The sequence below is a fragment of the Limulus polyphemus genome, unplaced genomic scaffold (assembly GCF_000517525.1).
Source record: "Limulus polyphemus unplaced genomic scaffold, Limulus_polyphemus-2.1.2 Scaffold1834, whole genome shotgun sequence".
Lineage (NCBI taxonomy): Eukaryota > Metazoa > Arthropoda > Merostomata > Xiphosura > Limulidae > Limulus > Limulus polyphemus.
In genome coordinates this window covers 219,453-237,075 of record NW_013667444.1, presented here as the reverse complement: position 1 = coordinate 237,075, position 17,623 = coordinate 219,453, and the positions used below count along the sequence as shown (strand labels likewise).

The 17,623-nt window shown below is 32.4% G+C and overlaps 1 protein-coding gene across 1 annotated transcript in view; it reads left to right on the top strand.

Annotated features, from left to right (window-relative positions):
* The first annotated feature begins 1,264 nt into the window (after positions 1-1,264).
* LOC106465095 (homeobox protein PKNOX2-like) overlaps positions 1,265-17,623 on the top strand; it is a 44,344-nt gene continuing 27,985 nt past the window's right edge. Inside the window, exons 1-2 of the mRNA XM_022392924.1 lie at positions 1,265-1,470; positions 11,592-11,828. Coding sequence (XP_022248632.1) covers positions 11,608-11,828 — 221 coding nt within the window. The 5' untranslated portion in view covers positions 1,265-1,470; positions 11,592-11,607. The remainder of the gene's footprint in view (positions 1,471-11,591; positions 11,829-17,623) is intronic.

Sequence of the window (17,623 nt, the reverse complement as noted above, 5' to 3'; positions counted from 1 at the left end):
TAATGTGTGTATAGACAGTGAGTAATTGATCTGCAGTCAGAAGTATTATTGAGCACGTTCGTCGTTATAGCGTTTGTTTAGCTCGATTGTTGAAGTTGAGTGTATCGGTAAAGTTGTATTCGGAAAGAATAAACCAGTTTTTATTAAGAAAGAACTTGTGTCGCTTAAGTTTCGTCGGAACGAAGTTACGGAAAATCAATTGACAAACGGAGACGTAACAATACATATAAAAACTTAGGTTCTTATTAATTACGTTGCCATTTATTGTAAATATTGATTAAGAGAAGTCGTGTGGATATTTATATAAGTTTTATATCAAACAGACTTGAAATAATATAAGCCGCTCTGTAGCTCAACGGTACGCTTGAGTGTTTATAACGTTAAAATTCAGGTTTCGACCCCTCTTTGTGAACCTTTACACTAAAATAATTGAAGCATATATAAATTTAAAACTATTTCTATTGCAGCTCCATCTGTTATTTAAATTTGTCTATTTTTGTGGAGTGTCAAACTTGAGGCTGAGCTTATTTTGATCCATTTTTTAGATTCTTTTGAAGAAAACTGATTAAACGGGAAGTTGTATCTACAGCAAGTTCACAAAGAATTAATAAACATCCAAACTACCAATCATTAACTTTTCCAAATTTTCAAAATAGATAAATAAAAAGTAGTTTTTGGTTTTGTCCAAGCTTCATCTGATTAATTATCTTTAATTTAGCAATAATTAACCTCTTTTTTTGTGTGTGCTAGTTATGTACTAATACCTATCAGCGAGCTCTTCATTCAAAAGTAGTGATCTGTTATTCTTACATCAATAATAAAGTGAATGTTTGTGACTTATGCATAAGCGCTTTACAAACATAACCTACATATTTAAATTGGGATACATATTTTTATATATAGAAGCTTATCTCTGATACCTATTTATATGTGTTTTTAGCTGTACAAACTAGCTAATGAATCGCAAAATATAAGATTTCGTGGGGGAAAACCGCTGTGCTGTGAAATACCACAAAATGATGAAAAATTTAAGCGCTCAGCGCCGTGACTGATTCCAGCAATTAATAAGCAAAGGCACTGGGAGGAGCATATGTCGCACACTGTGGACCACTCAATATTCACTGTCGCGTGTCAGCAAAAGCGTTGGAGCTGGAGGACAACCCAAGTATGTTCAAGAGCTCCGTAAGGGATTTTAAATATTTAAAGTACCTTTGCAACAAGCTTAAGATTACCAAGTCTTGCGATTACTTTTTATGAACAAGTTTTATCATAACTTATAGTAATATGTTTGTAACACAACGTTAATTTTTTTGAGATACATATGTTTTACTTTATGTGTTGGAGAAGGAAACCAATATATCTGTGATTGGATCCAGGAGGTTATCTTTATGACGTAATCACCGTCAATCTAAGGTGGGTTGTAGTCTGAGATAATTGACGCCGCCATTATTGACGAAGACTGACACTTAGGTAAGCTGCCACTCAAATAATTTAATAGAGCGTTGTCTTGCACGCAACAGCATTCATAATCAGTTTATTTTCAAAGAGTGAAATACTATTTTCCAAATAGGTATATTTTCACATGAAAAATGAGGTTCATTTGTTAGGAAAGGAGTCAGAATCTAGTCAACTTTTTGTCAAGATTGTCTAACCCTATACATAAGCAGAGGTTGTACTTAATAACAGTGATGAAACTGGTTATTGAGGGGAATGATAATATTGATGGTTAGGTTGGTAGTAGTAGTGAGGACGAAATCGGCGTGTTTTACCTTGACGCTGTATAACAGCAGTAAAATGTTATATTCGACACAGGAAAGAGACACATTGCAATGTAAATAATGCATTATAAATTGTAATTCTTTTAAAATCAACTTGTACAGTGTTGTAATATGATGTGTAACTTATTTGATTGTTTTTTTGTATTTTGAGGTAGTTTTAAACTTAAAATCCTTTATGTTTTCTTAAAAGTTAGAATGACCACTAAAATTTGAATTATATTGGAAGTCTCACGTTTGCATTTTTACACACATTGGTTGTGGTTTTATTTTTTATTACAAATTTAATATATTGATTTGAAATTGGTTAGATTAATAAAACATTAACAATAACATTGAAATTAAAAATTATAATTGATGAACTTAATATCATGGATATATTCCTGATTTCTGTATTTTTTGGCTTCTTTGATTTATATACATAATTTTAAAATAAATTTCAGAAGGATAATGCGAATATTATGGAAGAAAAAGAGATAGACAATTCGTTCTTTGAATATATTAAGTTAACATTTCCAATCACTGTGAGAAAAATGTAACATAGAGCTTGTGGGAAATAGTATGGTGAACTTGGTATGTTTTTTTTTAACTATAATAAAATGAATAAATATGTTCATACTTTTGAATAATTCATATTGTAAATATGCATTAAAATATTTTTGTATATGTTTTATTTTCTTAAAAATAAAAAAAAAAAACAATAGCTTTACTCCATCTTTATATCCAGCTGATTAATCCAAAGGTATTCTGGAAATTTCCTCGATCATAGGGCCACAGGAAAAATGTTCTTCATTACATGATTCATATTGGAAATGAAATTGTCATATTGTTGATATCAAGAATTATTTTTCTCATTTTTGAACATATTCAACTGTTTTTTTAGTTTTTGTTCTGTTCTTTAATGTAGTTTCTACATTGTAACAGTGAGGGTTTATTCCAAAACTTGTTAAGGAATGAAAAAGACAAAATGTTAACCTTAGTTATATCAGCAGCAGTATTTCCAAATATCTTTCAATATTGATTGCCTTTTATAGTTGATACCTTGAGTCAAAATCCGAGTTTAACTACTTGGGGTCAGCAACATGCTGTAAAAATTTAAACCATATAGTAATGCCAAGGGTAAGTTTCACATCACACCTTAACCCTGAACCATTGACCTTATCCATGTAGTCAGTATTTTCTTAGTAGATTTCACAAAAATGTAAAATTTTTTCAAAAGAACACTACATGTCAAATAGGGCTTTACAGTTCATGAGATAATTTCATTAACTTGTGACAGGATTCAACAACACTTACCTGGTGTATTAAACCTTAAGAAATTCCTAAAATAGTCATCTGTAGTGAGTATTGGGGTTGTATTTCATCCAGTCCTGGTACAGAGAGGATTTTATTTAAAGTATGAACTAAGTTCTTTTTTTTTTTTTTTTTTTATGGTTAGAAATACATTATTCAATTTCAGCATGTAGAGCAGTGGAAGCATTTTGATTGTTGACAGATGAATTTATTAGAAGTTTTGTATTTGTATGTAACATAAACTAGTTATTAGATAGCAAATAGTTAAGATACATACAAAAAATGTTTTATACAGTTGTATAAAAAATACACAGAATTTGCCATTTAATTTGCCCTTTCCATATGCATTTCTGCAAATTATATACTACATATATTATTTTCCATACTGCCTGTCTCAGAATGCTTTCTGGTTACAAAACATTTTTATGTTTTCTTAATTATTTATGGCAGTAGAACACATCAATATAGATAGTTTCTATATTACAAAATCTGAATTGAACTTCTCAAAATAAGAGTGGAGTATCTTGAATTGTGTTAGTCATAGTGTGCTTCTGTTTCTGTCATCTGTCTAACCATTCTAGCATTAGTGTTTATCACTAGTGGTTATGTCAGTACCTTCTACATCACTCACCAAAAATTCAGAACCAGTTTTCTCATTTTGATTAACAACAACAAAAGGACTAATAAATTCGAAATATGACCTCTGATGCTTTTCTTGTTCAAGTTATATTTAGGCTTGTAAACTGTTTTTAAGTATTACTTCTTTTTATAAATGGAAGTAGAAGAAAGGAAACAATGTTTTTAAAATCTTCATTCACTCAGGTGTTCACTCTGCTCATCCTGAGAAGCCTTTGATTACACATTTAGTGCACTTCAAAATGGTGCCACAACAGTAGAGAATATCTTTAGAATACTTCCATTATGTTTCAAATTACACAGACATTTTTAATTAAGTAATTCTTAATGTCACAGCACTTGTTATTCATTTTATTATGACAATTAATCTTAAGAAATTGCAAAGAGAATATTGATTAAAATTAATATTATTACCAGTGGTTGTAAGAAATATTGACAGTTGTTAAACCAGTAGGCCTGGAAGATATGTTTTTACAGATCTTTACAATAGTAAGTTCAGAAATCAGTTATTTGAAAGGACTGGTATAGTGATTTCCAGTTAAATGTAAGAGACAAAACATGTTGTGAGGTTAAACAAAAGTAAGCTTTTTAATTCACATAGAACACAGGGGAATGAAATAGAAAATGAACTTCTGGTGGAAAGGGCTATTGCATTGTGATGAGAATGAACAAAGTAAACTGTTCGAAATAAACTTTTGAAAAATGACTTAAATTATATTGAAATTAAACTTAAATAAAAGCATATGTATTTTGCAAAGGAAAGTGAAAATAAATATTACTTCAAAGTAAACTGAAGTTGTTTGATTGGCTAACTAAAAGAAAATGGACAAAATTATAAGATAACTGAAATTCCCATGTTCACGTGATTACTTAGTGATAGAAAGAAATGTGTCTGAAAATGTATAAACTGCTGTCACAGCTCACATATTTTGTAGAAAACTAATTATTAAATTGAATTACTAATATCTTAAGGGATATCTGCTCTCTGTATGACATTTGTAAAACAGTCCCACATACACAAGATGATGTGGGATACTATCTATTATCCCGTGAACCAGTAGATAGCCTCCTTGTCAAAATCATGCAACAGGAAGTAACTTAGGGTTGAATTAGCACACACACACCCCAACTGTATTTATGATGTTTTGAAGAAGAACTTAAGCAAAAAGTTAAAAAAATGATATTGTGAAATATTCTACAGAAATATACATTATCTACATATAACATCTTCCTCCTTCGTATTGAATACCAATGTGACCTAGTGAAGTCACATAAAAATTATAGCCTTTGGCCAGACTAGTTACAATATGGCATGGTATACATAACATAGTATTAGTAACATATCAAATGGGCTGTGAAAATACAAGAATCACAGGAATAACAAACAGTCTTAGCTGTCACTGAAACAGCTAACTAACATGCAACAATATATAACCTTTCAAATATATCACAAAATACATCCTTTGAATAAGATTATACATATAAACTCTACTTTAAATGATTTCAAAGGAAACCCTTTAAATATGAGACAATGCAATTTTTAAAACTTAGTACAATACAAATATATACATGTAAGACACGTAAAGTAATTGTGTTGAAAAAAATATGAAATGAGTAAAATAATGATAATAGAAAACTAAAAAGTATACCTTGGAAATATATAAATTGAGGGGAAACTTGCAACATATGGAAATCAGCCTAGTGGTTAGGGTGTTTGACTCACAATTTGCAGATAGTGGGTTTTAATCCTCATCAATAAACGTCCTCACCCTTTCAGCTGTGGGAGTGCTATAATGTGACAGTCAATCCTACTATTTGTTGGTAAAAGAGTAAGTAGCTCAAGAGTTGGTGGTAGGTAGTATTGATTTGTTGCCTTTCCTGTAATCTATGACTGCTGAATTAGAGATAGGTAGCCCTTGATTATCTTTGTTCAAAATTCTAAATGAATCAAACCATATAGAAACCAGTTGGCATATGAAGAAAAAAATTTAAATAAAGCAGAACAGTGTTTCCTAAACAGACACTATATAGAAAAAAGCATGGTTGAATTAAACAAACTAATATGTAAATGAAATCTAGGTTAAAAGAAAGAAGTATGTGTATATAAAAAAGGTAGTTATTACAGAAAAAGATAAGCTGTGTGAAAAACAACAAATAAGAATGAAAAAAATCAGTATGTATGTATTTACACAACCTAAGTCAAAAATGGAAAAATTAACCACTGGATCAAAATATATATACATATTACTAAGAAAAAACACTAAGATACTCAACATACTAGACACATAGCAAATGAATAATATGGCAGTATATGTATATATATACATAAACACCCAAAGTTAAAAGTGAATGTAAATATTGCTAGAAGTAAATGTGCATTCATTAATTAATTTTGCTTTCTTTTTCTCAAGCCTTGCAGCATTGAGGGAAGACAAAGGGAATGGTTTCTTGCTCACCTGTTTGCCTCCTATATCATCATGTTTCTGAGGGTGCTAAGGACACCTTCAATCCACTGTCTGTTTGCTTTTCCTTTTGCTTTCAATATGTTTGTCTTTGTATTAAATGCTCTTTGTGGCAAAAAATGTTGATGTTGCCTAATTAAGTGTCAAAACCACTTGACTTGTCTCTTGATATGTGATAAGGCTGGTTCAGTTTTCACCTTTGCTTTTATGTCATCATTACATGTTTTGTCTCTTGATTGTAATATCAAAAATGTTTCTGAATAAATGTACGTAGTGTCAAAGGTAAATGTATAAACTACATATCTACATTCCCATGGCTTCAGTAGATTACTTGTAACTTGTTCTTGGCTGTGGTAGATTTATGTCCCACCAAGGGTAACTTTCAGATTACTTCTGTAGCACTGGCTAATTTGCACGTTGGTGAAAACTAACTCATACCTAGCTTGGCAAAGTTCTTCATCAGTCCTGAAATCTCTCTTCTTATTCTTCTGGCAATGATCCGTCTTGTTTCTTGAGCTTGGTAGTGGCATTTCTACCACATAACTACTTTTAAGTGAAAGCCTTCCTGAATCCAATGTTAGTCTTCACTGGTAGGTCCTGGATAACTAACCATCTTGTCAGTGGTTGATGGTGTCCTCCATGTGCTTCTTAGATGCAACTGCTGCCACTATTTCTGGTGCATCTGTTGCTTCTCTGGCAAGAAGAATATTTTGTTTAAATGTCTTTGTAATTCAGCTTTATACTTTCTGCTTGACTCAGAATTGTTATATGGGTTTCTTAAGCCCATGTTCCCATTGGAGATGGGCTCATGTCTTATTCTGGTGGTACCTTATTTCTCCTTGGCATCTTTTTTACTGGGAGGCATTGTGCTTCCAAGACTATCTTTGCACAGCTTGTTTCATCACCCAGGGTAGACATCTTAGGGTTTTCAGTGCCAATTATGATGAGGCTGCAGGATAATCAGGAGTCAAGATTCTACTTCACAATCTTCAACATCTCAATGATTGATTATCTCACTTCTGAAGGTGAGATAATCCAGAAAACAGGAACATGCAGGGATTGTTCCACATTCATCATCCTGAAAGCTGGAAATACACTTACTTTAATTGACCAAATTGTTAATAGTATTCTAGCTGCATCTTCCAGGTGCACAGTAGGGATTGATATTTGAGATCTAATATATCCTCCATAACTGTAAACATACAAATATCAAATTAAGATATCTTAACAATGGGTTGTTTGAAACAGTGCCCAGTACAACTATTATCTCTCACTATATTAAGAAGATCAGATCTGTTTCAACTGTCCTGTGAGAGGTCAAGAGTTCAGGCTTTAAAATAGTATGATGGTTGGTGAAACATACAGTCCAACTATACATTGAAATTTTTTGAAATACACAATGTGAAGTTGAATGTAAAAATTTCATATGTGCAATCTGACATAAAAATTCTTTATGCTACAGCATTTTAGGTGGAATACTATACCACTTTAACATTAAACATATACTATTTGCCACTAAAATTTAGTGACTGGGTGCTTTTGTTCTTGCAGACTAAGCACACACAGTTCATTGGTATCATAAGAAATAGTATTCCATAAGGCACTCTACCCGAGTGGCACAGGAAACTTGATAAAAAAAAAGGCAGTTGTAAATTGTTAATAGTTACTGCAGTAGAAATCTCAATCCTGAATGATCATATAAAACATTATCACCTATATTGTTATCTGGTCTCTCAGCAACTTCACAAGCTGCTTTCTCCTCTTATGAAATAACTGTAATCAAAGCTTAGTGTTTGCTTTATTGTTTTTTTCTCTTGTGCAGAGCAACAAGAGTGAAAAGACAACTAAGTGACTTTATAGTGTAGCATCTTCTGTCATAAATAACTTAAGAAAAAGTTTAATTCCGATAAAACTTCTTACCTCCTCTCACAAAATAGCTTTTCTCGATTAGTACTGCCTCTCTATCAGCACAAATTTTCAAAGCTCGCCACTAGCCTTCCATGTTCTGCTTCTACATATCTACATGTAAATGATTATGCTGCAGCTCTCCACCAGTAGGAGTGTGACACAATCCCTATCATAACCAGCACCCTCTCCACATTTGCACTCATTAATCACTTCTCGATTGGCAGTAGTACTGTATAGATGTGCTTGTTTTTGCTCGCAAATTTCTCAACAACTAACTCCTGGCAGCATCTGGAATTGTACATAAGATAGTAAAGAAAAACTAAGTCTGTAGTATTAAAAAAATGTAGACAAATATGCTTGCAAAAACCAGCCTGTTTGTACAGTACTACTGTAAATTAAGAAGTGATAAACAAGTGCAAATGTGGAGAGGGCACTGGTTATGATAGGGATTGTGTCACACTCCTATCGGTGGAGAGCTGCCTCATAATCATTTACACATGGATATGCAGAAGTGGAAGGCTAGTGGCAAGCATTGAAAATTTGCACCAATAGAGGGCAGTACTAATCGAGAAAAGCTATTTTGTGAGAGAGAGGTAAGTATCTATCGGAAATTCATTTTCAGTTTAGGGAAATTTTAATATTCATGTTTAAAAGAATTTGATAGTTTAAAACTTTCCAAATATATTGTACATTAACTTAGTTGCATTTTTTGCTAATACAATTTTGTAACTGTGAAGTACTAATTTCTGCACAGACTTTGCTCTGTACAGGTAAACATGCTTTACTGAAGCAATGAAATGTTACTCTCACTTTCATTACTCTGTTTCTCATGTAATTTTCATTCTTTCAAACAATGTTTGGATCCTGGTTAACTTGTGCTCTTTATATAATATGAGTTTATGAACTTTTATCATACTAATGTATGCATGTGTGTATAAGCATACAACATGTACATATGGATTTTTGTTTGTAGAATACTTAAACACACCATGGCTTGTTACTCCTTCATTGCAGTTTCCCATCAGTGAGTTTCAACTTGGCTGATTCACACAAGAATAACTGATATTATCAATGATTTTGAAAGAACCAAGTTATGATTCAGTGTCTTAATGAGTGAGGGGAGTGTGAAGCTCTTGAATGCTTGCTAAAGCGCTAGTGAGAACTTTATACTCAACAAAGGACTCCCTTTGGGTCAATTTAGGGTCTTTTGATCAGACCTACAAATCAGTTTGGCTCTCCTCTTTTCCATCATACATTTTGCCATGTTGCAGAAACATTTTTCAGACAGTATATCATGAAATACATAAGAGAGAAATACCTTAGGGAAGTCAAAGATGCACATTAACTATCACTTCCATAATAACTAGATCATAGTTGATAATCCAGAAATTTTATCGTAATCAAGGTAAGCTGAGGTATTCTTAGATCTGTATTGGACTATAAACACACAAATACCTAATATTTACAACAAGATGACATTCATAAATCTAGTATTTGGAAAGACAAGTATAGTGATTTGTATAGGTGAAATTAAAAATAAAAAGGCATGGTATGAAATTAAACAGAAATTGGCACTTTGTTTTACAGAGAAAACAGGTGAATGAAAGAAATACTGGCTGAGAGCCTGGTGGAAGAGACTATTGTAATGTTAGGAGAAGTAATGAATTAGGCTCATTAGAATGATATAAAAAAACATACTGTATTTAACAAAGGAAGATTAAAATAGACTTTATTTTGGAATAAACTGAAAACTGGCTGGCTAACTAAAAGAAAATGTATATGCATGATCAGCAGGCTGAGAAAATGTTCACAACTGAGTTCTTCCTCTCTGATAAATGGGAATCTCACAACATCCAGAAAAGTGCTCTTATGATTCATGTTCTCTGTGTTGATGACAAGTCACAAAATGAGTCATTTGTATCCAGAAGTATCTCTGCTCCATGTGATAATCATGAAGCAAGGTAATGTAAGATATAATGCAACCACCTATGAATAGTAGAAGCTCCCCTTGACTGAATCCAGTTACAGAAAGTAGCAAATAAGGTTAAATTAGTCTAGACCAAATGTACAATATTCTGAAGTATATCTTTTTTTTTTATTAAAAACTTAAAATAAAACTTATATGATCTGTACACTCTGGAAGAGTAGAAGAATGAGATATGTATATATGAATATTTCAGACACACACACACACACATAAATATTTATGTTTAATTACAATAGTTATTGAACTTGTGACATTTTTGCAGAGATTTCTTGTCTTGAGCAAACAGTAAGCTAAAGGTGCTCGTATGTTCAGTGTTTTGTTTGGGGGGGGGATAGCACCAGTATAATGCAATTCAGGAGAGAAAAGAACTTGTAAGTAAACTGATAAGTATTTTTTTTTTTGTTGTTTCTGTTCCTTTCTTATGGGAAGACACCATGAATTTTTTTTTTTTTACTTTGTATTATGTCAGGAGCCATTATTACCACTGCCATTTTTTCATCACACACACAAGGAAAAAAGCTTAATTTCATTTATTTATAGGTTAAACAGGTTTCAGTGTGTGTCTCTGGCTAATAGTTTGTAAGTGATAGCATTTGTACTAAATTGTAACATTCTTACCAGGCACCACTGTTTAACTTAACAATAACAGTCCTGGGAAGGCCTGATATGAAAAAAATCTGTCAGGTCCAATAGCAATATTAGGTATACTGAGACTATCTGCTTCAACAGCTGTTAACCTGTGAACAACTCATTTAGGGTACAGTAATATATCAGGTGCAGATGTTTGTCAACATTGACTTATTTCTCTTGTGTTTATGTGGTATATTCTTTCTGACCACTTGTAACCATAAAAGTACTATATGATTAGAAAATATAACTTAATATACAGCGTGCATGGCTATGTGACATCCTAGTGTACTGAATCAGGCTTTTTATTAGGGTTCTAGTCTTGAAAATGACTATGGTGGTGGCAGTTTTACCAATAATAAATTTTAGGAAAGCAACATGTAGTTATTAATAGTGCCTGTTAGCAAGGTAACTCTATGTTAGGAAACTGTACTTTAGGGTTTAGATTGTGGTTAATTTCTTGCACTCATAATACATTTTATATGCAGAATTTAGAATTTTTTAGTGTATCTGAATGAAAAAGTTTTTGAAAGAATATTTTTGATAAAGTTCCAGTGGCACTGGTGCTTTGTTAGGTTAGTTTCTTATGTTATGTGCTGTTCAAGAAAAAATACTAAAAGCAAAGAAAATTAGATAATATCTATGCAGGTATCTTTTAGAATATGATGCAAGATTAACTTCAAAGCTCACTTCATGTGTGTGTTTACAATTCAGCATTCCTAGAGTTAAAATTACCTATGATTTTCACAAGATTAAATGCTGTTTCAAGAAAACATGTAATTATTTATTTCAAACCTTACCCTTGCATTTTGTTGCTGTTGTTTTTCATATTTACATGTTTATGTTATTACTTTAGTAATTTTCTCGAAATTTAACTATATATTGAATTATAATTTTTTTTAGGTGTTGTGGTACAAGTATGCAAGAACCCTCTCCTGGGACAACGCAAGGTATTACAGTTGTCCCACCGAGTGTTGCCATACCTGTGATTCCAAACACCTCTTCGCAAATGATTGGTCAGTGCAGGGATATGTCAGAGGTGTCTGGACAAGCACTAGTTGGAGGCAGTATGACATCTCAACCTGCTATGGACCCAGCAGCTCAGTCACAGTTTGAGGCAGATAAAAGAGCTGTCTACAAGTAAATTTACATTTATAATCTTCTTTTTAAAAAAATTGGATATTGGAATTTTGAAATATTCATTGCAAAATTATTTAAACAAGGAAACTATAGATTAGGGACAATATTACATCATTTTCTAGAAATTCCATGGTTATTATTGCTACATGTAATTGTATAATTTGTAAATTAATAGTCCTTTTCAGGCCCACTACTATGCTGGCAGGCCACTTTATTAGAACCTCACACCTAATTTTGTGTTGAAACACATCATTTTACCTCAACAGTAACTTGGTACAGCATAGACTTTTGCAAAATACTAAAAGCTGTATTATTTGATTGTAGCTCATTTTTCCCGGGAATATGGTCTGCAGTTGGCTGTCAGATGAATTACATGGCAAATATGATGCTAAAGATTATCCCAAAGATGTTTATTCAAATTGAGATACAATGATTTTACTGGTCAAGAAAGTTAACTAAAGTCTTGCTGTTTGAACAATGCAATATTTCCATCAGCAGCAAATGTAAGGTAAATTTTAAATGTCATCTGTGTTCTAAATGAACTTGAAGAACAAACCCTTGCAATTTGAATATTTCCAATGCCATTAAACCACCCCTAGCAGCTTGCATTATTGCAAGAACACAATTACCACACTCTGGCCTAGCTGGTCTTGTACGTAAAATAAATTAAATCCTTTAGTTATGATTTTGCAGTAGTGGTAACAATGTATCTAAAGACTGATTGCCAACTTTCATGTCTATTTTTTAAATTGTATGCTTGGTACAGCTTGAAATAATCAAATCCTGACCAGTATTTTTATGTGTGTTGCACTTTATGTATACATACAGTTTAAGGACAAAAGGGCCTATTGGTCCTTCTAGGTCATCTCATCCACTAAACTAAATTTTGAAATAAAAATAAAATACTCAGAAGCTCTTAACATTTTAATATTTATCAAGCTTTCCCTTAAATTAACTGCATCCACCACATCTGAAGACAACCCATTCCAATAGCCAACTACCCTGTTAGAAAAGTAAAACTGTCAGTTGAAGACCACTCCTATGCTGCCAAAATTTATATTTGTGTTCTATAGTCCTACCATCTTCCCCATTAAGTGTGAAAGAAAGATAATGCATCAACACTACCAATTCACTTAACAAACTTAAACAACTCAGTCAGATTCCCTCTAATTTCGTTTTTTCAAGATAAATCAATTTCAGAGATATTAACCTGTCGTGACAACCCTTTCATTCCAGGTATCATTCTGGTAGTCCTATTCTAAACACTTTCCAACAATTCAATGTCCCTTCTAAGGTAAGCATCCCAAAACTGAACACAGTACTCTAAATGTGGCTTAACCAGTGACTTATTCAATGAAATTATAACCTCATTAGGGTTGTATTCAGTATTTTTGTAAATACACCCTAAAATATTATTTGCCCTGCCACTAGCTACAGCAAATTGCTTGGATGGCTTAATAGACTGGTCAACTAGAACACAAAATCCTTCTGAAATGATAGCACACCTCTGTACATAGTTAAGCTATCTTCCCTGTGCATCTGCCTTAGAGATTTGCATGCCACTAGCCTTTAGTGAATTCCCACCTAATCTGAGAGAAATCTTGTGAATTGAGCTACTGCATAATATCATTATGCAGCAAAAGCCCTCCATCAATAGAAGGGCAACACAACTCCTTGTGCACTAACTTCTTCTGTGCATTTGTGAATATTCATTCTTTTCTTCGGAACTGGACAAATCAGATGTGTTTTTTTGTTTTCAGTTAAACATGATTTGTGATGTTTAAGGACCTTAATTTCCTTCTTTGTTCCTACAAACTATGAACTTGCAAGTTCATGTAATATCTTATACTATTTGTGTGAGTGAACAATTTCCTCACACAGGTTATGTATCATTTATGACTTATGGAGGTACATTGACTGAGGGTGATGTGACAGCCATTGTGTATAGGATAGTGAGTTCCCTTATGCAGCCAGGACCTTCAGCACCTGTCCCATCTTCAGGCATTCCTTCACCTCTTTTGAGGGAAGAATGAGGAAGATGAATTTGATTGCTTGTTTCCTTCTCCTGGTTATGTTTTGGGAACTTTTCTCCCTGTTGAAGAGAACCTTCAAATTTTCTTACATTATCAGGACTTAATTTCACAGGTATGTACCATTTTTTTCTCTTTCTCCTGTGTCGTATGATCCTTATCATTCCTTATTTCTTAGTTGTAACCTAATGACTTTTCATTTTACATTTTCCTGACATTGTCATTCAAGCTAATACCTTTATTGAACAACTACATTTCTACAACCTCATGCCTCACCCTCCTCATTTATCTGATTCTTATATCCTAGATTTCAGTCATTCTGAATTCCCTTTTGTAATTTCAAACTTTGAATATCTCTTGCCTGTTTGGTTGAGGAGGTGGGGGCTCTTTTGCATTTGTTTTGTCCTCCCAGTGCCAAGTACTCTTGAAAGACTAATGAGGATCTGGGCATTTTCTCCAGGTCTCCCTACTGCAAATGGAGCTCAGGATACCCTTGCCATTTACCAGTTCCTAGCCGCTGGGGTGGTGGACCATGTAAAATCTTCACCAATTTAGACCTAATTGCTGGTGCTAGAACAAGGGGTGCCATTGTCAGTGTAGCGCAGGTCACTCCTTATATAGCTATACTACATGCCACTTGTACCTTCTTCCTGTAGCCTGAGTCTGTTTTATTGAGTTGAGATAAGCACATAGTAAGGTACTGTGACCTCCTCCTGCAGTCTGCAACTGTTCAGTTGAATTAAAGCAAGCTTGAATATATAACAACCTTCTGCTTTCTTTCATCCAGACAGTTTTCTATCCAATGAGCCAATCTATCTCCAACACCTACAGAAACAATTTTTTTTATCAAACTTTTTATGTGGCACCTTGTCAAATGTTATCTGAAAATCCAAATATACCAAATCCACACCAGTACCCTCATTTACATAAACAGTAAGCTCTTCAGAGAATACCAAAAGAGTAGTAAGGCAAGATTTTCCCCTAGTGAAACCATGTTGATTATCAAACCAAATTTTAAACCTTGTTAAATGACTTTGCAAAGCATCTTTTACCAGACTTTCAAAACCTTTAACTATCACAAATGTAAGACTAATAGGTCTATAATTACTGGAACAGTTTTTATCACCTCCATTGAAAAGAGGAATAACATTACCCAGTTTTCACTCTTCTGGCACCTGTCCACTATTTAAAGACTTACAAGAAAATGGTAGGCAAGTGGCTGAAATATCTAATCCTTAACCTCTTTCAAAAACCCTTTGGGAAATATTATCTTTAAACTTCTCAATTTTTTCTTAACAAGCTCAGAATTAATGTGATCATCTTGTTCAATCTTGTTTCCATCTAGCAACTGTTCAAGATGAGAAATACTTCTTAAACCTTCATTAGTCAAAATTGAAGAAAATGTAGAATTTAATAACCCATCCCCCTCATAATTATTAGTAAAGAACCTTCTTGTATCATCCCCTCAAAGGCCTTTCTCTCATCCTAACATTTTGCTTACCTTTGAAATACTGTTACTTTTTACATTTTGAGCTTTTTTCATATAAATATATATATATTTCTTAATTTGCCATTTGAAAATTTTTTTATTTTATATAATTCTTTAAACTATCCATCATAGCAGTCGATTTAAACTTTTCAAATTTATAATTATTTTCTTTAATTTTATCTTTCATACCATTTGTGAACCAATCTGGTTTTTTGCTTGTAGCCATTCTTTTTTTTTCTGTAAAGAATGTGCCTATCTTGAATATTTAAAAATATATCTAAAAGCTCTTCACATTTGATCAAAATCTCCATTTAATTCAGTTGCCCAACTTACAACAAATAATTCTTGTCTCATCTTTTCAAAATTTGCTTTTTGAAAACTGAAACCTAAACCTAAAGCCTGTCCAGATGTTGTTATTTTTCTTTTCTATGGTCTTACACCACCAGTTAACTGCCACAGTTTGTACTAGTGGAAAAACATATTTCCTTTTTCATTGCTAATTTTGGTAGGTTGATGCCAGGTGTCTTTTGAGCATTTAATTAAATTATCTTTGGTTAAAAAACTAAAAAGCATCACTATTGTTCTCCATTGAAAGTCATATAGATTTTTACTCTTATCCATGGTCTTGTAGATGTAGCATATTGGGCTCAAGGAGTCACATGATCAGTCAAGTATTACATGTGCAAGCAAATGGGATTGTTCTGCAAGTAAGGTTAACTTAGAAAGTGGCTAATCAGTATAGTAGATGCATGTTGAAGTCTATTCTTAAAGATACTCAGTGACAAAACATTTTGCTGTCAAGATTTATTACCAACTTTATGATGTTATCTGAATGTAAAACAAAATTGTGTATATTATTGTTTTTGTCTTGACTGTTGACATTCAACACAGTGATATTGTAGTATAAAAACAATTCATAGATTGTCAGTGAAGGCATAGTTGGTGTCTGTTTGCATTATTGGCTATTTTTTAGTTAATAATTTAAAAGACTATTAGGCATAAAGATTATGGAGAAACTTTATAATAAAAAAGGATACTACTACTTTTCCATTTTTGCTTGAAATATTATGATCTGTATTTATTGTTCATTTCAATTTTTGTTTTTGCTTTCTTTCTTTTTTTACTGCATTATGTTTGTGCAAATTTTGTCTCAAAGAGATATATCTTGTCCTTTGTAATAATCCTTGGCTTCTGATTTTCATTTTCTCCAAGTTTATCAATTAATAATAAATCCTGAACAAAAGTGACTAATTATATAAATTAAAACTAAAAAAGTTACTTAATAAAGCCAATTTTATATAACAAGGTGACTATACATACATAGTGTATTTTCAAAACACAAGAAAACTAAAACCTGTAATGATTAGAATGCATTGAATCATCAGATGGGTACTGTTATAGTTAATGATATTTTGAGCCATAATTCCAATAATATCTCAATTGGTTCCAGACTTAGCTTATCTATACATGAAATCTGAATGATTAGCTTTCACTTACTTTCAGTAGTACACAAGGGCGTGTAATTTTTTCCATTCATATCCATATTAGGCTATGTTTTCTCAATGACAGCATAGATAAATTCATTTGAATCTATATAACTTGGTTTTTGGTTATATGTGAACACTGAGAATTCCATGATGGATAATATTTCATGTTTTCTGTGTTCTTTTTATATCTCTTAGGTGACTGTAGATTTTCAGAACTGGTTCATTCACTCTAGTCAGCTGATAAAATAAATAAATATAAATAAATGATAAAATAAATCATTTAGTTGTGATAACTCAAAGCTATATTGAACATATAGTCTGATACCAGCCTTCATGATATTTTTGTGAGGAACATAATTTGCCCATCCTATCTTCTGCGATTGACCTTCCATAATTGTGTGCAATTTGAACGGTATAAGAAACTACAGGTCTTTACATATTTTTGTTGTTTCAAATTATTCAGCAAATGTAATTTTTGGCTTGTTCAACTGAGATTTTGTAGGATTGCATCACTTAGGCTGACTTGCAGACCTCACCATTTTTTGTTGTCATTATCTTAAGTATTGCTGTATTTTTATGATTCAATTTTATTCTCACTAAAGTTAGACCTGAAATTAACTCTTTCTTCAAAGCTTGCATACAAATCAATGGCACTATTGACCAATACCTGTAAGGCACTATATTAAAAAGCTTCTAATTTGTAAAACTTGATAGTCTTAGGCTATAAGATCGTCTTAAGAACAAAATATTTGAAATTACATATATATATATATATATATATATATATAT